This window comes from Hyaena hyaena, unplaced genomic scaffold (assembly GCF_003009895.1).
Source record: "Hyaena hyaena isolate Hyena2069 unplaced genomic scaffold, ASM300989v1 scaffold_103, whole genome shotgun sequence".
In the NCBI taxonomy this organism is placed as follows: domain Eukaryota; kingdom Metazoa; phylum Chordata; class Mammalia; order Carnivora; family Hyaenidae; genus Hyaena; species Hyaena hyaena.
In genome coordinates, this window is record NW_024080735.1 from 1,232,958 (window position 1) to 1,255,626 (window position 22,669).

The window sequence follows — 22,669 nt, forward strand, 5'->3', positions numbered from 1 at the left end:
GCGGGCTCTGTGCTGACAGCTCAGAGCCTGGAGCCTGCTTCAGATTCTGTGTCTTTCCACCTCTTCTGCCCCTCCCCTGCTCACGCTCGCTCTCTCTCTCAAAAATGAATAAACATTAAAAAAAAGTTTTTTTAAAGGGGAAAAAATAGTTACAATCCACAGAAACACTGAAACCTGTCTTCAGTTAGTCTATGAGCTCACCCTTCTCTCTCCACGTTATAAGCCCGCTCATGAGTAGGAAAAACATCTGGTTTTAGTTTCCTCTTTTTCATACATAAAGTCCTTCTTCCTGTGGAGGGGCCATCCCTTAGATCACCCGTCACCAGCCTCACTGCACCAGACCTGACACACCCTGACCAGGAAGGCAGACGATAAGGGAGGCCAAGATAGCATACACTGTCTGCAGTGTAGTAAATTGGCTTGACCATCTTTCATCAGAGGAATTCAAAACTCCACCCATTTGCTGTATCAGCTCATACCCATATTCGCTTTGTGAGATGAAAGAAGGAAAAGCTGTTCCCTCATGAACATGAAACTAGAAACACACAGACCTTAAGAAGTGTCCTTCTGTCCTGGACTTGAGACCACTGTCTTGCACAGGTCCTAGAGTACTTCACTGGCAAGAAACCTCATTTCGAGCCCTGAACTCCTAAAAGTTCAAATATTTGTTTTAGTTACAAGTATTTGTTTTGATTGGAAAGGATCTTCGAAGCAAGCATTGATTTCAAGAATTGAAACAAAGAAACTATAGGTTTTGAAATTTTCTCTATAAAAAAAAAATGTGAGGGGCCTGGGTGGCTCAGTCTATTGAGCATTGGACTCTGTTTGGGCTCAGGTCATGACCTCATGGTTCGTGAGTTTGAGCCCCAAGTCTGACTCTGTGCTGACGGTGTGGAACCTGCTTGGGACTCTCTCTCTCTCTCTCTCTCTCTCTCTCTGCCGCTTACCCACTCATGCTCTCTCTCTCTCTCTCTAAAAGTAAATGAATTTTTAAAAAATGTGTAGGGGATATGAGGACACCAGATGCAATATACATAAAGAGAGGACAGTTTGAGTGAGCTTACTGGCAGAAAGTGGCTTAAATGGTTTCCAAAGTTGTATTCTGTTGTGTAGATCAGTGGTCCACCTGCCCAAGAAGGTTAACTAGTTGGCCATGGTTGGAGAGATAAGGGAGTAGGAATGCTTTTCACACGCCCCTTTCAAGCAAAACAAAACTGCATTTGCCAGTAACTACTGAATTTACAAAACAAATTAAATTAGGAAGTGATCATTCGCTTTTTAAAGAATTTTCTATGTGCTTCCTTGTTTTTGTTTTTCTTTTTAACGTTTATTTATTTTTGAGACAGAGAGAGAGCACAAGCTGGGGAGGGGCAGAGAGAGAGAGGGAGACACAGAATCTGAAACAGGCTCCTTTATAATGAGATAATGTGCTCCATTTATAATGAGAGTTCCCAGAATTTATTTATTTATTTATTAATGTTTTTTATTTATTTCTTAGAGAGAGAGACAACATGAGCAGGTGAGGGTCTGAAGCAGGCTCCAGGCTCTGAGCTAGCTGTCAGCACAGAGCCTGATGCGGGACTCAAACCCATGAACCGTGAGATCATGACTTGAGCTGAAGTCGGATGCTTAACCAACTGAGCCACCCAGGCGCCCCCACAATGTATTTAAAGCATAATTCTATTTCTAGGAGTCTAATTTCAATCCATTCTAATTTTTTAATGTATATTTAGGTTTTTTTTGGGGGGGGGGGGAGGAGCACCAGAGGAGGGGAGGGACAGAAAGAGAGAGGGAGAGAGAATCCCAAGCAGACTCTGTGCTGTCAGTGCAGAGCCCACCATGAGGCCGATTCCATAAACTGTGAGATGATGACCTGAGCCAAAACCAAGTCTGACGCTTAGCCAATTGAGCCACCCAGGTGCCCCTCAATCCAACCTCTTAAGAAAGTATCAAATTTTAGTAAAGCAGGGTAGAAAATAAATGCATTTCAGACGAAATTGTAATAGGTTCTATGAAGAGAACAATAGGCTGAGTGGAAAGTGAAATTACAATCTATTAGGGGAGATGAAACAAACACATCATAAGTTTGTAAATGTATCAGAAACATTTAGGCATAAAGCATTTACTGAATGCTACCTGCGCCCTGGAGGTGGGGGTAGGGCAGAAGAACTAAAGAAATAACTTCAAAGGATTTCACAATCTGCAACAAGATAGGTGCCCTGAGTGGGGAAAGTGCCCAAGTCGGCCAGGCCAACCACCACCTCCTCCGCTTAATCTCCCTGCTTCAGTTGACCCCTCTCCCCAGGCCCCTGCTCACACTTAGCTTTTCATGCAGTCTCTGCCTCTAGTACGCAACAGTAGATTCCAAACCAGAGCTGCAAAGCGAAGAACATACTGGAGACTTTTAAGACCCAGAACTAAGATCAGAAAGCTTCCAAATCAGTCATTTGTGCACCCTTATCTTTGTTATAGGATATTATGAGGATAAAAAAATATGGAAATATTAAATGCTAACCTTAAAAATAGAAGTCATTACTTTACCAGCCAATGTGCGTTTATTTGGGAATAACAACAGAGAATTGCAGTTGGGGATAGGCCGGCTATGACAGAACCATAGACAAATCCGACAAAGGGAGAGGAACGTTATTTTATGGACAAGAAGGAGGAAGTGGGGCGGGTTGTTACCAAAGTCCATTGGAGAAAAGCAGGAATTGAGAGTAGTTCCTCACTGGTTGAGCTGCAGCCAGGGCTGGCGGTGGGGGGGACTTCTCCTAGGAGATGCTTGCCCATTTTCCCTGTTGGGACCTGGAGTTCTGGTGCTTTCCTGTGGGGTCTGTAATTGGCAGTTCCTCCTGTGATTGACCTTGAGTGGTACTGCCCACCTCCCTTCCAGTCCTCCCTTCTGCATCCAGAATCCACTTTAGTGATGTTTCCCTTTTTTAATTTTTACACACACATAACCTTAACATTTTTATTTTGAAATAATTGTAAGATAGTACAAAGAACTCTCGTATACTCTTCATCCAGATTCACCACTTGTTAATATTTATTGTACTTGCTTTATTAATACCATCATCTGTTAAACAATTTGAAAGCTAGTTGAGCTATCATGCCCCTTTAACCCTAAATACTTCAATGTGTATTTCCTAAGAAGAACATTTTCCTGCAAGACCGCAATAAAATTATCCAAATCAAAAAAATATGATTACATTATGTAATATATAGCCCATATTCAAATTTTGCCAATTGTCACAATAATGTTCTCTAGAGCTATTTTTCCTAATCCAGGATCCAACTCCGGATCACCCATTAATTTAGTTTTCTTATCTCCTTAGTCCCTTTTAACCTGGCACAAATCCTTAGTCTTTGTCTTTCATAACAGTAATGTTTTTGAAGAGCACTGGGCAATTATCCAGACTGGCCAACCTCAAATAAAGGTTATGCTTTTCTTTCATTCTGCAGGAATATTATGTGTCAGTCCTCAGGAAGTACATGATGTCCGTTCCTCCCATAACTCCTGATATGAACACTGATGACTTGGATATGTACCATCCACCAGATTTCTCTATTGTAAACTTTTTTATCTTTGTAATGAGCATGTAATTTGTGGACAATCATCTTGAGACTGCCTAAATATTACGTTCCACATCACACCTTTACTTTCTCATGTTAGTATTTTTTGATGATTCCTGCCTACATCAACTTTTTTAAATGTTTATTTATGTATTTGCAGAGAGGACGAATCCTAAGCAGGCTCTACCAACCCGGGCCTCCATCCCACCACCCTGAGACCATGACTTGTGTCGTCGGAAGTTTAATCGACTGATCCACTCAGGCTCCCCTAAATCAAGTTTTTAATCGAGACGTAATTCACATATTGTAAAACTCATCTTAACCTCGCGGTGTTCAGTATATTCACAAGGTTGTGCATCTACTATCTCACTCCAGCAGGACTCCAGTGCCACACATCTCCCTAACCTCTGCCCCCCAAGTCCCCACTTCTTCCTCACCCCAGCAGGGAGCAGCTCCCTCCCCGGCATCGCCCGAGCCCCCGCACACATCTTCCCCAGTCCCCCAACCCCCCAGCACGCCCGGGGCCCGCACCCCACCCCCCATCATCCAGGCAGGACCCTGGCCCCGCAGCAAGAAGCTCCCTCCCCGGCATTCCCCCAGCCCCGCACACCGTCCCCCATACCCCCCATCACCACCTCAGCCCCGCAGCAGGAAGCAGCTCCCTCCATGCTCCCCCACCCCACCCCCGCCGTGGACTTGGCTGCAGACTTCCTGAAGAGTGCTGTCCTAGGGCCTGGCTTCTGCCATCTAGCTTGGTGTAGTCAAGGTACACCCACATGCTGGTTGTAATCAGTCCCTCACTCCCTGTTATCCGCCTAAATGAATCACTCCTGGATCGCGGGAAACCACGACACTCTGAGCCGCGAGGCCCACCTGCACTCAGGCGACACCGTGGCCACCGTCCTGCGTCAGGGGGCGCGCCAAGAAATGCGCTCCCGCTGACGGCACTTTAACCCGCAGTGTTCCCTCGCGCGGCGGCCCCGGGCGGCTTCGTGTAGCCCACCCGGCGCGGGTCAATTAAAGTTCCCACCGGCCGATCCCGCGCAGGCTCCGCCCCTCCGGCGCCCCGCCCCGCGCCCCAGGCGGAAGTGACGCACCGGAAGCGCCCCTGGTCCCCTTGCAGAGGGGGGAAGGCATCAAACCCCCAAGATGGCGGCGGCGTCGGAGGAGAGGATGGCCGAGGAAGGAGGCGGCGGCCACGGTGACGGCGGCTCCTCTTCGGCCGTCGGCTCTGCCCAGCGACTGCCGCCCCCGCCCCCGGCCCCGGCCCCGCAGCCGGGTTCCCAGGCGCCCCCGGCCCCGGCGCTGGCTCCCGACCAGCTGCCTCAAAACAACACGCTGGTGGCGCTGCCCATCGTAGCCATCGAGAACATCCTCAGCTTTATGTCCTACGACGAAATTAGCCAGCTCCGCCTGGTGAGGCCCCTGCGGGATCCCCGCCGCCCCCTCCGCCGGCCGCGGTCTGGGGAGGGGTGGAGAGGCGAGCGCGTCCCCCGGGGAGGAAGCCGTAGCCGGCTCCAGGACGCGGAGTCCGGGCGCCGGTCTGCTGGGTCGCTCCCCTTCCTTCCGCGGGGCCGGGGAGCCCGGGCCCGGGAAGCGGGGCGGGAGTTGGGCGTCCCGCCGTCGCGCCCGAGTCCTGACCCCGCGGCTCCGGTCGCTGCTTTTTGTGCCCCACCTTCCAGTCCCCCGGCCGGGCCGTGCCAGGTTCGACTCGTCCACGGGGATCACGCACTGTCCCCTTCTCACGCGCCCCCAGGTTTCCCTGCTGGACAGGCCTCCCTGATCCCGGTGGCCGCCCGGAGGGGCGGGAACGCGACCCGGCACCCCCCCCCCCCGCCTTTCCCCGGATGACGGAGAGCGCCCAGCTGGGCCTCGCCCCGACCCTTCCCACCCGCGGGCAGCGCCCGTGTCTCCCGGCCGTTTCCTAAGTAGTGACTACGGTTCCCCGCGCCCGCCGGCTCTGGGGGACGCGGCGCCCCCTCGGGCCGCGGAGGTTCCGCGATTTGTGCCGTCGGGACCCTGCAGCGCGCCGAGCTTTGGCCGAGGGCTTAACGAATGGCTCAGTTGGGGGAGAGGTTGTGCTTCCTGTCGGTGGGTCTGTCTCGAAGCGGGAAGGAGACTGAAGAAGGTGGACATTTTGAAGGGATTGCAGACCGGGCTGTGTCGAGGCGAAATCCGGGCTCGGGATGGTTTCTGAGAGGACAAAGACGGACTTCTGGAGGCGGTGTGCGCGGCAGTTTCCCGTCGACGTGCCACCTTCACACCTGCAGCTCCGGGTTGGCCGGGTAACTGCGTTGCGGGAAGGGGCCCAGACTTTTTAGAGACAAATTGACTAATTTTGATTCCGACCGATGACCAGGGTTCTTTCTCGCCAAGCCGGCAGTTGAACCAGGCCGGTCTGCGGGATGGAAAATTCTTCGCTGAAAAGTGGTATTTCAAAATTGATTGTCCCTGAGTTCCCAAACCATGAATCTTCAGCATTCTTTCAGGTTTTTGCGAAGCATGGTGTCTCATCAGGCTTCTTGCTGTCCTTTCGTGGTGTCTGGAGATGGAGCCTTTCACCAGACAATGGCTCTGTAGAGCTTGGGGTATTCACACTATAGGTGTGGAGGAAAACTGGGGGTTGGTTTGTCAGTTGTTGACTTTTTTAAAAATTTAAAACATTTTCAAAGGGGCGAAACTAGCTTCTTACAGAACAGTTAGAATATATCCCAGTTTATTGATAGATGACGTCTCTTTCCAGTGAAATATTAAGTCACACGCTTAAGTCTAAAGCAGTCACCCATCCTAGCCTTTCAGGGACTTTCATAAGGAATCCCTTACCATCCCCTGTACCACCAGCACCTCCCACCCGCACCCCAAAAGGTTCTCCAGCCAATTCTATGTCTCAAAGAGGGGTTATTTTTTCCTCTGGTTTAGTAATGAGGAGATTCCTTAGTTTACTTAAGGTTAATAGATGATTCTTAGATTAAGTAGATAATATTTGTGGGGATTTGGAAGTGTCTTTGGTTTCAGTGTCATTGGTTTGGTGTCCTAAGGTACAATTCAGGTAGCATTATAAAAGAAAGATGTGCTTTCTTGCCACTAGATGTCAGCATTAATTTAATTGTGGTCTTTATGAAATTGTCAGTCTAGAAACTGCGTGGTAGGTGGCAGTGGTTGCCCGACGGGCCTCTTCTAGCGAAGTGGCCATTTACACCTAAAGAACTGTTTGCCAAAAAATCAAGGAACTTCAGTATGGATGCTGCTATCTGGAGCATAAATTACATAGCTCTTTTCATTTCTAAGTGTGTTTGTGTGGTTTGTGTTTTGCATTTTTTGTTTTTTAAGTGGAGTCAAGGCTGGATGTGTTTGGAAGAGAGTGATATTAATTAAGAACAGAATTAGTTTCCATAAAGCTAAATGTCAGCTACTCAGCGGTTGATGTTGAGGTGTTTGGGGTTTTTCTCCTTCCCAGGTTATGTGCCTCCTTAAGACCTCAGCTGTAACTTTTTTAGCACCTAAATTAGAAACACATAACGCCTTGTGCTTTCTTTGAAAGATTTGCTCTAGATTGAAATTGCTAAAATAACATTCTCCAGTTCTTTGTGCAGTTTGGTTGATGATAGTCTTTGCTTCCTGTGGCCATGAGTAATTGAAATTTGACTCTGCAATACGGTTATTTCCAAGGGATTGTCCAAATGCCTTATTGAATTGTTGGTTTGTTTTTTGTCTCCCCCCCGCCATTGACTATTGCTCCAAAAATGTACCCAGAGCCTGGAAATCCTGGTTACACAGAAGTAGTTCTTTAAATGTTTAACTTTTCCAACATATTTAAAATGATTTGGCCAAACAAAACTTTTGAGATGACAAAACTTGAACTTTGAGTTGTTTTGCCAGTAAATCAGACAGATTTGTGCTGATGCAGCTTTAGACTGTCACCCAGGCCCTCTTGACAGGTTTGAGAGTTTGTCAAACAAGTGGCAAAGGTTAAGAGGTGAGTTCCTACCCCTTGTTAGGGAGCATGTCAAAGCCAGGCTTGAGCGTGGAGCTCTGGCGAGCACGGTGTTCTCACTTGCTGAAACGTGAGTGTGGCCGGCATTTGACAAGAGGTTTTAGAGAGATCCTGGGAGTTTTTTTCCTGTGCAGTTTGAGTGGAGCTCTTGTAACTTTAATGGGGTCCTATTAGAGGTTCAGGTCGTAAATACGACTGAAGGTTAAATTCAGAAGGCTTGCTCATTCTCTAAAAGGAAATTTTTCTGTAGGTAACCAAATGCATACATACTTTTATCCCAAGGTGTTGTCCTAGAGCACTCTGGCTAGTTAAATCTGTTACCTTTTTGTAGTTCCTTTCGCAGCTTGTGTTCAAATATGTTAGAAAATTGTAGTTATAGTAGTTATAAAATTGTAGAGAAGGCTGATTGGTAGAAAATATGAAGGAAAATGGGAAACCATTACTCTAGTTTTTAATAGGCAGCTGTTTTCCTCATCTCTGTTGTTCTGTAACATTTGGGGGGGGGGAACATCTTTACACTCTTACAAGTTATTGAGAACCCTAAGAGCTTACCTTAGGAAATTCTAGAATACACAGGAGCACAGGAATAGACAATACATACTCCATTCGCTGCCAAAAAAAATGTTATGTGTCCTGGTGCCTCTGAAAAAGTCCACTATATGTTATGAAAGAATGAGAGTAAAAGTGGCAAATAACGTGTAAGTATTAGGAAAATAGTTTGGCCTCTCAGACTCTCAAAGGGATCTTAGGGATCCCAGGGGTCCCTAGAGCACACGTGGAGAGTCACTGCTCTTTGTTGCGGTCTTAGAGAATATATTCCCCGTATTGCTGATTTGTACACTCCCTCATTTCATCATTAGGTTATTTTTATTACCAGCTACTTAAGTACAGTACATGATTATAACACGTGGGGGACAGTTCATTATTCCTGGAGATTCTAGCCTGAAAGAGGAGTTCGGTCAGTAAGCCTGCCCGCCGGATCACAAAGACAGAAGGCACGCACCTCGCCTGAGCACACTTACTTACAAGTTAGCAGGTTAACAAGTACAAAGATGATAAATACAGAAGTGTTGAGCTGATTCAGGAGAGGCTTCCTCAAGATGAGTTTTCATCCAGTTAGTAACAGTGAAAGGACATTCCCAGCGGAATCAAAAATGACATACAGGGTGATGAAGTGGTTGGAGCAGGGGGACTAATTAGAGCAGTGAGAGGATTGTGTGGAGTGTCAGATGTCCTCCATCAGTGGTCAGGCTCCCCCTCCGCCCTTTCTCGTGTCACAGACCAGCCAGATTTAAGAAGCAGCTCTGAGGACCTCCTCGCGTCATTATTTCCTAACAGGGACTCCAGCCTAACACGTGGGGTGTGCACATTCTCCCAGGGTGGGAGAAGGTGTTAGCTTCATGGTTTGTGCATGCGATCCAGTCTCGTGACGTTTGAGATGAGGAGCAAAAGATCACCTTTGCTAAAGGTTTCTCCCACGCACCTCCTTCCAGCGTCTGGATGAAGTTTGATTGAAACCAGCACCGTCAAGCTGTTAGGTTTCCCAGGCCCCCTAGTCTCCTAGGCAGCCTCTTCTGTCCGCAGCAGCTCCTGCCTGCCTTTGGGGTACACTGTCAGTGGTAGTACCTCAGGAAAGCCTCCGTGATTCTTCACTGAACTTGACCCCCTCCTGTTCCTCGGAGTTCCTACCCCAACACTGTTACTCGTGCGTGTTGTATTGGAATTGTCTCCGGAAGGGCCGGTTGGGCACTGAATTTAGGCTCCATGCACCCTTTCATCGGGAATCCTGATGGCCTTCCATAGTCTATGATTCCATATCAGTACTCCATATTTGTTGAATAAATGAAATAGTTCTCTCTCTCTTTTTTAAGTTTATTATTTGGAGAGAGAAAGAGCTGTCAGCAGAGAGCTCAGTGCAGAGTTCTACTTCACAAACTGTGAGATCATGACCTGAGCCAGAAGCAAGAGTCAGACACTTAACCAGCTGCGCCCCCCCCAGGTGGCCCTGAAATAGCTCTTAAAAGCATTTCACTGCTCCAACTGATGAAGGGAACGTAAATGTCATGTGAGGGGAATATATTTTCTATGCAAGTTATAGCAGAGCTGAAACATGAGCTGCTTTGTATTTGCCTCCAGCAGACACGATAAGAAGATGTTTTAATTTAAGAGCATTTTAAGAAGCTTGAGTGAAAAAGACTCCTAATAATAACAAATGTTAATAAGGTGACATGAAGCTAGTATGTAGTTGATAAGAGTAGCTGTCTGCAGGAGTGCAAGAGACAGAGTGAGTGGCAGAGGGGCAGAGAGAGAGACAGAATCCCAAGCAGGGTCCACGCTGTCTGCACGGAACCCAACGTGGGACTCGATCCCACGAACCTTGAGATCGTGACCAGAGTCAAAGTCAGTAGTTGATTGCTTAACCGACTGAGCCACCCAGGCGCCCCAGAAAAACTTTTCTATTCGGCTTTTAGGAAGGATTATAGAAATCCTGGGAACAGGCTTTTCTTCCTAATTGTTTTGCTAAATTTAAGGCTAAAATTAAGTTTATATTTTCCTTCCAAGTGAACATGTACAGGGGATACCCAGAAAATTTTAAAGTTGTGATTCTAGTAGATAATTAACTGTGTCTCTCTGTATGTGGTATTGTATATTAGATAATCCATACCATGGAAACACAATTTTTAGTGTTTTGTCACCCATCATTAATTTCTTGCTACATTTGCTTTATCTCTTTCACTTGTCTGATCATTCTCTCTCTCTAAATGTGCGAGGATGTATGTGTCCTACACACAGATTATTTATTTCACTAAACCATTTGAAAGTAAAATTCAAGTAAAATGACTTTTTTTTTATAATCACAGTATTATCACTTTTCAGGCATTTAAAATTATGTTTTACATTCTAATCAATTGTCCCCAAAATGTCCCTATAGCTTTTTTTTTTTTTTTTTGGTGGAGGATAAGTGCTTTGAATCTAATAAAACATTTGTCTCTTTAATCTAGAACATTGTCCCTACTTTTTCATTCTTTTGTGCCATTGGCTTTTTGAAAAATCAGGGCAGATGGCTTATAAAATGTTCTACAGTGCAGATTTGTCTCATTGTTTTCTGGTTTTTGAACTTTGAAAGAATTCTAGAAAGATTTGGTCTAGCGCCATCTAACTCCAGCACTGTGGGGAGAACACCCACTGATGTCCTTGAGATCTCGTGTTGCCCCAGGAAGTCCTCCTTGAGGCCGCTGCTGACAGTCTCCTGCGGCTGCAGAGTGCCAGTGAGACTGCAATCAGTTGAGAGTAATTAGGGTGATTATTTCCATCTCTATGCTGCCGATTGCTAAATTTAAGAAGACACTAATTAGAAGCCTGAAATCTTAATTTTACTTTTGCCACTGAATGCTGTGGGGACTCTGTACAAATTACATAATTTCTTAATGTCTCCATGTCCTCACTGAAGGTTCTGGTGTCTTAAGTTCCTTTCAGTTTGAGGGTTATTAGTAAGCAGCATAATCTTTGATAATAGCTTCTGGATTCATTGGAGAAAAACATCAAGTATTCTGTTCATTTGAGAATGTAGACCATGAAATAATTACATGAAAAATGTGGTTGCATTACAGTATTTCCTTGATTCTAAGCTATAGATTCAGATTTTAACATTTTTTAAATCAGAATTCATCTTGATCAACTTATATGTAGATTTGTGTAGCAGTGCTTCCCCCCCCCCCCCCCGGAAGAGCTTTTATTAGATTAGTAGCATCTTAAAGTTTTTACAACATCATGAAATCGAAGAAGTCCACCATTTTATATTTGAAGGCATTTAAGACATCTGAAGAAAAAATGCTGCCAGTTATAATTCTAGGACCATTCCAATGTCAAATGTTAAAATATGAGAAAATGAGCATCTTAGAATCAGCCAAGATTTGATATTAAGATTAGGTTTAACAGGGAAATTGTGGGTTTCACAAATTTATGCTAAGTTTCTTGTGTCATCAAGGACCGTGGTGGCACAGCATATCAAAAAAGATTTGTAAACGGAGGGAAGAAAAATTTTCATTACTACTTATGCTAGAAAATAACGAAAAAGATAAACATGGCATTTTAAATCTTAAAGTACTTAATAAAGAAAAACCATGTCTGTTCTCTCAGAGCGGAACAGCAAGTGAGAGGGACCCAAACTAAATGTCCCCATTAGAGGCTGATACTCCATCAGTTCCCTTTTATATTGGTAGTGTAGGTTTTGGCTAATCTGTAAATGTAATGGTAGTTTTTGACAGTCATCATCTTTGTATGTTAGACTTCAGAATCGTATTTTACTGTCTTGACTAAATTGCTAGGATTTTTGTTTTGTTTTAATAAACCAGGAAAATAAAACCTCTTCCCTTTATCTTTGGGTAATTCTTAAAATACCCATAGATATAAAGCTATATATATATATTTTTAATGTTTTATTTATTTCTAGGAGAGAGAGAGAGAGACAGCGTGAGCAGGTGAGGGTCAGAGAGAGAGGGAGTCACAGACTGAAACAGGCTCCAGGCTCTGAGCTGGCAGTCAGCACAGAGCCCGACGCGGGGCTCGAACCCACGAAACGCGAGATCATGACCTAAGCGAAAGTCGGACGCTTAACCGACTAAGCCACCCAGGCTCCCCATATATTTTAAGTGAGATAATTTTGCATTGCAAGCTGGCATACATTATCAGCTATTGCAGGAAAATTAGCACACAGTTGACCTTTGAACAACACAAGGGTTAGGGCCACCAACCGCTATGCATTTGAAAATCCATATAGAACTTTTGACTCCCCCAAACTCAACTAATAGCTTAGTGCTGACTGGTAACATAAACAGTCCTTGAACACATGTTCTGGGTGTTGTACATATTATATGCCATATTCTTACAATAAAGTAAACTACAGATTTAAAGTTAAATAATCTTTTCAAAAAACCATAAGGAAGAGAACATATATTTACAGAACCGTACTGAATTTATCCAGAAAACAAGAGAAAAATACATGTATAGGTGGCCCCATGCAGTTCAGATGTGTGTTGTTCAGGGCCCAGCCATTTCAGAGGCCACTTTCCTTCTTTCTGAATTCTTTTTTTTTTTTTTTTTGAGACAGAGAGAGAGACAGAGCATGGGCTGGGAGGGGCAGAGAGAAAGGGAGACACAGAATCTGAAACAGGCTCTGTTTCAGCTTTCAGCACAAAACCCGATGTCAGCTTTGAGCTGTCAGCACAAAACCCGATGCGGGGCTTGAACCCACGAACCGTGAGATCATGATCTGAGTCGAAGTTGGACGCTTAACCAACTGAGCCACCCAGGCACCCCACCTTCTTTCTGAATTCTAAATGAAAATAGATGATCTATTTGTGTCTTTGGTTCTGTGCTGTTGGTCAATCAGTACTTACTGAACATCCAGGAAAGAAAGAATACCACGTTAAATGCTGATCTCTTACAGTATTGACTGATGTTTAAAATATTTTTGACTTCAGCTTTTGTGGTACTATTCAAATTTCTCTTTGTGACCTCCTGTTTTCTCTTTTTACCAACTTTTCTTTTTTTTAAGTTTATTTTATTTATTTTGAGAGAGTGAGAACACACAGGAAGGGGAGAGGGAGAGAGAGAATCCCAAGTGGGCTCCTCACACTCAGCGTGGAGCCCTATGTGGGGCTTGAACTCACAAACCATGAAATCATTACCTGAGCCGAAACCAAGAGTCAGTTGCTCAACTGATTGAGCAGCCCAGGTGCCCCATCTTTTTACCAGCTTTTACCAATAAATGTTCCTTGAGGGGCACCTGGGCAGCTCAGGTCATGATCTCACAGTTTGTGAGTTCAGGCCCTGCGTTGGGATCTCTGCTGTCAGTGCAGAGCCCGGTGCCTGCTTCAGATCCTCTGTCCGCTTCTCTCTTTCTGCCCCTCCCCTGCTCATGATTGCTCGCTCTCTCACAAAAATAAAATGAACATCTTTTTAAAATGTTGAGACTCTGTTTACAAGCCTTTATTTTCTTCTGTTTCTTCGTTTGGGGGTTCATCTTCATGGATCTCAGTTCTCCCCATGTGAAATTTCTGGATCTAAATCTTTAGTCCTAATATTATAGGTCCTCACAGAAAATGACCACTGTCCCCATTCAAGATCTTTCCAAAAAATGGGCATCTTTTTAAAGTTCTTTCTCATTACTGTCTGATTTATCTGCTCCAACTATGGGAGATTTTTACTTCTCTCAGCTTTGCCTGCACATCCACTCTGTCCTCAGTATTTGCTCAGTGGCGTATTCACTCTAGACTCTGCCTTCGTGCAGGCCACACCTCTACCTTAGTGGTCCTTTGTCCTTGTTGCGTGGCTAATTCCAGTCTTCTCTCAGGTGAAATCGTCCTCAACTGGCCTTCTCTGGTCGTTTATTCACACTCTCGTTAATGGTCGGTACTCAGACACTTAGCTGGGCTTCTGAATTATTGGCAGATGTCTACATCCAGTGCGGCACAATGCTCGTATGAGAAAATCATTTAGACGGTACCTTGGAAACTAGATAGTAATAGTTGACCTTAACTTTTTTCTCTGTAATGCTGCTAAAAAATTATTCCTATTATTTCATCCCAGAAATTATCAAAGAGATTGTGGAAAAGTCCACAAACACTAGAAGTGTTTCCTACAAGATGGTATTAGAAGGTGCCTCACCTTGAATGGTTCTGGCAACAGGAAAAAAAATTGTACAGCCGTCAATTTTTACTCCCCAGAAGGGCCACCTTCAGCTCTTTAGGCTGATATTATTTTGATATATTATCTGTTGACCTACTGTGAAAGATGAGAATTTAGCCTGCTCATGAGACAGACGCACTCTTCCCTCCCACAATAATGTAAGAAAAGTTCCTTTCTTCCTCACACAGTTTTGGTACTGGTGTTTGTGATGACGATGTAGTTATTCTGGACTGGAGCACTGGTTCTTCAAGTTTAGTCCTGGGATCCCAAAGCAGTTCCCAAAACCCTTTCAGAGAGTCCATAAGATCTAAAATATTTTCATTATAGTACTAAGCTGTTATTGCCATTTTTCACTCTCCTTTTTTTCACAAGTGGACAGTGGAGCTTTCCAGTAGCTGTTGTGACATGTGATAATGTCAGCAAACTGAGAGCTCATGAAATGTATCCTTGTATATTATGTTTTCTAGAATTTTCTAAGGCAATATCTTGGTAGATTGAATGCAGAAACAGATATGACATTTCACTTCCTCTAAAACTACATATCAGAGAGATTTGCAAAAATGTAACTCACTAGATACTTTGTTTTAAAAGAGTTATTTTTCCTTTAAAAGTTATTTATGTTGGGACACCTGGCTGGCTCAGTCGGAGGAGAATAGGACTCTTGATCCCGGGGTTATGGGTTCAAGCCCCACTTTGGGTGTAGCGATTACAAAATATAAATGTAAAAAAAAAAAAGTTATGTTGATACATATTGTTTTTATTAATTTTTAATAGGCATTGAACATATGTTGGTAATTGGTTTCTTTTAGTTAGAAATAGATCCCACTGGGGTGCCTGGGTGACTCTGTGGGTAAAGCATCAGACTTTACCTCAGGTCATGATCTCATGGTTTGTGAGCTCTAGCCCCGCATTAGGTGAGCATGAGCCCCACTTTTCTCTTATTCCTTATCTCTGTGCCCGTCACTCACTTGTTCTCTCTCTCTCTCTCTCTCTCAAAAAAGAAGGAAGGAAAGAGGGGAGGAAGGAAATATTTGAATATTTTAAAATACCATTTATTAAGAATTACTCTTAGAACTTAAAATTTGCTGTTCTTATTTTCAAATTGAAAAGCAGTGTTTTTCTTAATGCCTTTCATCTGGGTGTTGTGAGTTAGGAAGCACATAGTATTTAGTACTAGAGCAGTAAAGCCTTCATTGTCCAGGTTGACAGAATTTGTGTGTCTGAGTTCTCAGGGGAAAGCAGGCACCAGGGATCTCATCAACATTTCCGTTTCAACAAGTGTTTGGCAAGCGTTTGTGCTTGGGCACCATGAGAGATGGAAAGAAGCACATGACAAGCCCACCTGCTTGACTTGGCCTTGATATATAGATTTATCTCAGGGTCGTGCACTTTCAACATCCACACCTATTCAGTGAGAGTTAGTGGTCAAGTTGATGAAGCTGATCTCAGGGATCTAAGAAGAAACAGATTTTGTGTAGCAGGTTTTGTTAAGATAACAAAGGTGCCGAGATGTCTCAGAAATCTAGCAAGTATGAACAAAGTTTTCAAATTAGTACTAAGTTCAACAAAGTTTACTTAATGGAATCTTCACATAGTACTCCAGAGTTTACCAAGTGATTTTAGCCCTATTGTTTCCTTTAATCCTAATGATTATCCCTGTGAGTTATATACTATCCACATTTTACAGATGGCTGCCTCAGGCTTCCAAAGGGTAGCTGACTTGCTTAAGAGTGTGTAGAAGTTAGGCTCCAGTTTAGATGTTCTGACTGTGATTCAGCGTTTTTCCTGTATAAAAGCACAGTATTCTTCAAAGATTCAAAATAGTCAAGATTCTGCTACATATGTTAAAATATGTCATGGAGAATATGATAGTCTAGTAGAGAATAACTCTGTAGTTAACCCTGATTGGTAGAAATAAATAAGAATTCTCATTCTGGTTATAGATCATATAAAGTTTATGAGAAGTTAGACTTAAAGTTTGAATACACATTTTTAGCTAAAGGAGAATTTTCTTTTTTCAAACTATGAAAAACCTTTTGAGGGGCGCCTGGGGGGCTCAGTCAGTTGAGCATCCAGCTTTGGCTCAGGTCATGATCTCACTGCTGTGGGTTCGAGCCTCGCATAGGGCTCTGTGCTGACAGTTTGGAGCTTGGAGCCTGCTTTGGATGCTGTGTCTCCCTCTCTGCCCCTCCTCCGCTTGTGCTCTCTCTCCCTCTCTAAAAATAAACTTTAAAAAAAGTTTAAAAACCTTTGAATACATTGTTTTACTGATCTTCATGACTATAGTTTCTGACCACAGTAGTGGGGATACATTCAGAACACTCAACAAATACGTAAAGGTGACGTATTCCTTGTTATGCTAATATTAATTTCTTAACGTAATGTTGCACGAGTTAGAAACTCTGAGGCATTCACCTGTATATACTGACTCGAAGATTTAGGTGGCAAAGTAGGGGGCAATACTGGCACAGAGAACTTCCAGCTAACAGGAGTCTAAGTTAATGTTTTTTATTTGATTTTTACTCTTAAAAATTCTTTCTCTTCCTTCCTGCCCATAGGTTTGTAAAAGAATGGACTTGGTCTGCCAGAGAATGTTGAATCAGGGATTTCTAAAGGTGGAGAGATACCACAATCTATGCCAGAAACAAGTTAAAGCACAGCTTCCAAGGTACGTTGCAGCTAATGATGGCAATAAGTTACAAGTGGTGACTTTGTTTCTTGGTTGTGTATTTTTTTAGATTTTTTTTTTTTTTTAAGTAATCTCTGTGCCCAACATAGGGCTCAAACGCATGACCCTGTCATCAGCCCTGTCATCAGGAGTCCTAGACAGGCACCCCTGTTTATTTTGGGTTTTTTGTTTTTTAATCTGGGTTAAGTTCACATGTTAAACGGTTTCCAAGTTTTTGTAGGGAAAGGTACCCAGATCACAGTAAGTGATTTTGACTGTGCTTTGTCCACCATTTCTGTTTAGCATTTTATTAGAGGTTGTAGCCAGGGCTGTTAGGCAAGAAGATGAAATAAAAGGCATCCAGATTAGAAAGGAAGGATTGATGTTCTCTGTTCATAGATGATATGAACTGACACGTATGTAGTCGTATATAAGGAATCCACTAATAGAGCTAATAAGCACGTTCAGCAGGGCTGTAAGATGCAAGATAGATACACAAAATGTTGTATAATTGTATATAATAGCAATAAATGACCCAAAAAACAAATTAAGACCATTCCAGGTGCAGAGATGGGCAGAGTGGATGAACGGGAGTGGGAGCTATAGGCTTCCAGTTATGGAATGAGTAAGTCGTGGGGATGAAAAGTACAGCATAGGGACTCTAGTCAAGGGTACTGTCACAGCGCTGTGTGGTGACAGGCGGCAGTTCCACTTGTGGTGAGCATGACATAGGTACAGAGATGTAGAATCACTAAGTTGTGTGCCTGAAACTAACATAGCATTGTGTGTCAGCTAGACTCAGAAAAGGGGGAGTAGCTCCCAGCGGGCTCACTTGGTAGAACATGTGACTTTTGGTCTCAGGGTTGTGAGTCCCAGCCCCACATTGGGCTAGAGCTCACTTTATAAAAAGGACAAATCCAGGCACGGCCTGGGTGACTCAGTTGATTAAGCGCCTGACTCCAGCTCAGGTCATGATCTTGTGGTTCATGAGTTTGAGCCCCGCGTTGGACTCTGTGCTGACAGCTTGGAGCCTAGAGCCTAGAGCCTGCTTCAAATTTTATGTCTCCTCTTCACTGCTCCTCCTGCACTTGCACTCTGTCTCTTTCTCTCAAAAATAAATAAACATTAAAGAAAACACACACACACACACACACACACACACACGGTTCCGTTTACAGTACTATGAAAAAGAAGATAGTAAGGACTATAACCAAAGAAGACTTGTCCACTGAAAACCATAAGACATTGGTAAAGGAAATTTGAAGAGACTTAACTGGTCACGGTTACAGACTGGAAGACTTCATACTATGCAGATGGCAGTTCTTCCCACGCTGATGTGCACATTCAGTGCAATTCCTGTCAAAGTCCTAGTTGACTGTTTTGCAGAAAATAACAGATTCATCTTGTGATTCTTACTCCGAATAATCAAAACAATCTTGCAAAGGAGGAACAAAGGTGGTAGAGTGCTACCACTCTCCAGTATCAAAACCGACTGTAAAGCCACAGTAATCGAACCAGTATGTTGCCAACACAAAGACAGACATATAGACCAACGGAGCAGAACTGAGAGTATGGAAAATAGATTCTGATATGTTAAGTCAGTTGATTTCAACAAGAATGCAAGACCACTCAGTGGGGAAAGAATGATGTTTTCCACAGATGATGCTGGGACACCTGGGTGTCTGCGCAAAGGAATGAACTTGGATCCCTTCCTCACACCGTCTTTGAAAGTGAGCTCCAAATAGATTACAGATATAAGTATGGTATCAGCGCTGGATGATAAACCCTTAGATGGAAACAGAGTCCTGACCTCCATGCACTTGGGTTAGGCAGGGGTTCTTTGCTAGGACACCAAAAGCACAAATAACAGAAGAAAAAGTCTGGACTTCATCAAAATTGTCCTGCAAAGGACAATATCAAGAAAGCGAAAAGACACCCACACAAGGGGAGAAAATATTTGCAGCTCATATATCTGATGAGAGACTTGCATCCAGATTGTGTGAGGAGCTCTTAGAACTCGACAATAAATGTAATGGAGTTAATCCACTGACAAATTACCCAGTTTAAACGTGGGCAAAGGGCTTTAATAGATATAATAGATATTCCTCTTGGAGTGCCTGGGTGGCTCAGTTGGTTGGGCATCTGACTTTGCCTCAGGTCATCATCTCACGGTTCGTGCGTTCGGGCCCCGCGTCGGGTTCTGTGCTCACAGCTAGCTCAGAACTTGGAGCCTGTTTCAGATTCTGTGTCTCCCTCTCTCTCTGATCCTCCCCTGCTCATGCTGTCTCTCTCTCCCTCCCAGAAATTAAAAACAACAACAACAATAGATATTTCTCCAGAGACAACAAACTGACAGCCAGCAAGCACATTTGGGGGCCCCAGCATCATCAGTCTGCCCAGCAGAGCACTGATGTACCACAAACATCCACTGGGAAGGTTGAAACAAAAAAGACAAAAAAATCTTGGGAAGGATGTAGACAAACGGGGACCTTCCTAAATTGGTGGTGGGATCATACAGTGGTTCTGCCACTTGAGAAAACACTTCATTGCTCAAAAGGCTAAACATAGAATTACCACATGACATAGCCGTTTCATTCCTAGGTATATAGTTAAAAGAAATAGAAATGTAGCCATACAAAAAAAATTGGTACATGAGCATTCAGTGCAGCGTTATTCATAATAGAAAGCGGAAACAACCCAAAAGGCATCAGCTAATGACTAGATAATCAAAATGGTGGTGTGTCTCTATGATAGAATATAGTCGGCCACAGAAAGGAACGGAGCCCCGGGTAGCTGCTACCACACGCCCAAGCCTGGAGAACTGTGTGGTGTGAAAGAAGACAGATACAAGGTGCTGTAGGCGCTACCACTCCAGATATCTAAAATGTCCAGAAATGGTGGATCCAGAGAGACCGAAAGGAGACCAGTGGTTGCCAAGGGCTGAGGAGTAGGAGTGACTGATGACAGTTACGGGACCTCTTTTTGCGGTGTAAGAATGTGGAGAAATTAAATCATGTTGATGGGGGCACAGCTCTGTGAATATACTAAAAACCATTAAATTATACACATTAAAGGTGAATTATTGCTCAGTGAAACTGTTTAAAAGTTTAAGCAAGCTGATTTTATAGGTAAAAACATACAGGTCGCTTGTCTGTGTGTCCCTTTGCAATTCTTTCATTTACCTGATTTTTCTGATTTGAATGGCCATTGGGCTTGATATAGCCAAAACACAAAATAAAAAAAACTAAAATTTTTTTTCAAGATTTTACCAGTACATACTAGTCCTTGGCAGGAATTTCTGGATATAGCAATTCATTGATCGTTACAGTTAAATGACGACCCAACTGTAGACATCTAAATTAACATGTAAATGTTAGACTGTTTCAGTAAGGCTTTTTTTTTTTTTTTAACTTGAGAGAATCCTAAGCGCCGAGCCCAATGCAGGGCTCAATCCCATAATTTTGGGTGGGGTCAGGCTGAGCCGAAATCGAGTCTGCTGCTCAACCAACTGAGCTCCTCTGGTCTCTGGTGTCCCAAGGCATTTTCATTGCTTAACATTTTAGTCCACAGTACTTCTTTCATGATGCTTTCCTTTATTACAGGAGGGAGTCAGAAAGAAGAAACCACTCATTAGCTCGCCACGCAGACATCCTTGCTGCTGTTGAAACAAGGCTCTCACTGTTAAATATGACTTTCATGAAGTATGTGGATTCCAATCTCTGTTGCTTCATCCCAGGAAAGGTAAACTAGGATTGCTTATGTAGGACAGCGGATCGCCCTGCTTAGGCTGAAATTACTACAAAGCCATTGTTGAAATGTCTGAGTTGTTCCTGCCTCTTTCTTTTTTTTTTTTTTTTAATTTTTTTTAATATTTATTTTATTTCTAGGAGACAGAGAGCGCAAGCAGGGGAGGGTCAGAGAGAGAGGGAGTGACAGACTCTGAAACAGGCTCCAGGCTCTGAGCTGGCAGTCAGCACAGAGCCCGACGCGGGCCTCGAACCCATGAACCGCGAGATCATGACCTAAGCGAAAGTCAGACGCTTAACCGACTAAGCCACCCAGGCGCCCCTAGACTGAGTTTCTGTGAATGGATTTGTTTAGCTTCAGTACTGTAATTGACATATGTACCTCTCGTATGTGATGTTCATGCCCAAGATTCACTTTAGGAAGCAAACAGCAGAAGCCCTGCTGTTCTCTAGAAAAGCTTGTTAGGAATTTATACTCCACTCCAGTTAGTGCGCTATTTCCATAAATATGAAGGAAAAAAAGAGTTTGTGCTGCAGATCACATCTGTGAGCTTTGTACTCCTTGTTAAGAACAGCAGCGAACAAGACCGTTGTTCCGTCTTGAAGCTGTTACAGTTTCGGGGAGGGGGAGTGGGAGGGACAGGCTGATGTGGTTGTATTTGAGAAATGTTTCATGAAGACAACTCAGAAACTTCCAGGTTTGGTAAGAATAAATGATCAATGGATAGCAGCACACGCAGGGGGAGGAAGAGAGCTGTGTAACATAAACATAGGTCTCTTGTGGCACATTCACCGTCCCCAAGCTAGTTGAGACTACAGCACTCCACATGCTACTCCTGCTGCCAGGGAGAAGCACTTCAGTGTACAGCATCATGTGTATAAACTCCGGCGTGGCGTCTTGCTGCTGGAGAAAAGAGTACATTCAGGTGCAGTTTGTGTCTGTCATGTGTGGAAGGCGTGGAGGTTGAATGACAGGTCATTTTGCTACTTATCTGATAGTAGCAAAAGATGCCCTTACCGTGGTTGGAACTAGTCAATACACAGTAAAATTTGAATGTTCTCTCTTTGTTATTTCCATAGATCATGAACACAGGCAATATTTTGTATACTTTCTTCATTTTCAATTTTCTGTGTTTATGGGAGAGATCGTTTCTTATCATTTTATTTTAAATAGTGTTTTTTTTTTTCAATGTTTGTTTATTTTGAGAGACTGAGTAAGTGGGGGGAGTGGCAGAGAGAGAATCCCAAGCAGGTTCCATGCTGTCTGCACAGAGCCTGATGTGGGGCTCAATCTCACAAACCATGAGATGACCTGGCCCAAACTCAAGAGTCAGATGCTTCACCGACTGAACTATCCAGGCACCCCATTATTATTCTTTAGTATATCTTACTTTCTACCTACGAGCTACAGATTCTTTTGTGGAGTAGTAATTGTAAAAGGTTACCAGTCAGAAACGTCAGATTCTGATTCTTACACTGAGTTTTGTCCAGATCTGCTTTATAGGCCTCTACACTGAAGTGTTCCAGGATGTCCGTTGGTTGTCCCCTGCGGCCTTCGCATTTTTATTGCATGTCTCATTGTTAAGAACGTGAATATTTAAGGGGCATCTGGATGGCTCAGTCAGTTAAGCGTCGACTTTGGCTCAGGTCATGATCTCACGGTTCGTGGGTTCGAGCCCCACATGAGGCTCTGTGCTGACAGCGAGCTCAGAGCCTGGAGCCTGTTTCAGATTCTGTATCTCCCTCTCTCTCAGACCCTCCCCTGTTCATGCTCTCTCTCTCTCTCTCAGAAATAAATAAAACACATTTTAAAAAAATTTTTAATAAAGAACATGAATATTTAAGAAACATCTTGCAGTTATCATAACCTCAAAACCGATTCAGCCAGTTGTCACCAACCAGAGTGGAGTGGTTTGTGCCAAGTGCACATGGCGTGCAGAGTCTAAGCTGCTTAGTGTCTGGCCTTTGCTGAAGTCGCCAGTCTTGGTTCTGGGTGAT

At 43.8% G+C, this 22,669-nt stretch overlaps 1 protein-coding gene across 1 annotated transcript in view; it reads left to right on the plus strand.

Annotated features, from left to right (window-relative positions):
* Positions 1–4,688: 4,688 nt before the first annotated feature.
* Positions 4,689–22,669, plus strand: part of FBXO28 (F-box protein 28) — a 31,789-nt gene continuing 13,808 nt past the window's right edge. The window contains exons 1-3 of the mRNA XM_039235785.1: positions 4,689–4,989; positions 16,816–16,925; positions 20,528–20,666. Coding sequence (XP_039091716.1) covers positions 4,723–4,989; positions 16,816–16,925; positions 20,528–20,666 — 516 coding nt within the window. The 5' untranslated portion in view covers positions 4,689–4,722. The remainder of the gene's footprint in view (positions 4,990–16,815; positions 16,926–20,527; positions 20,667–22,669) is intronic.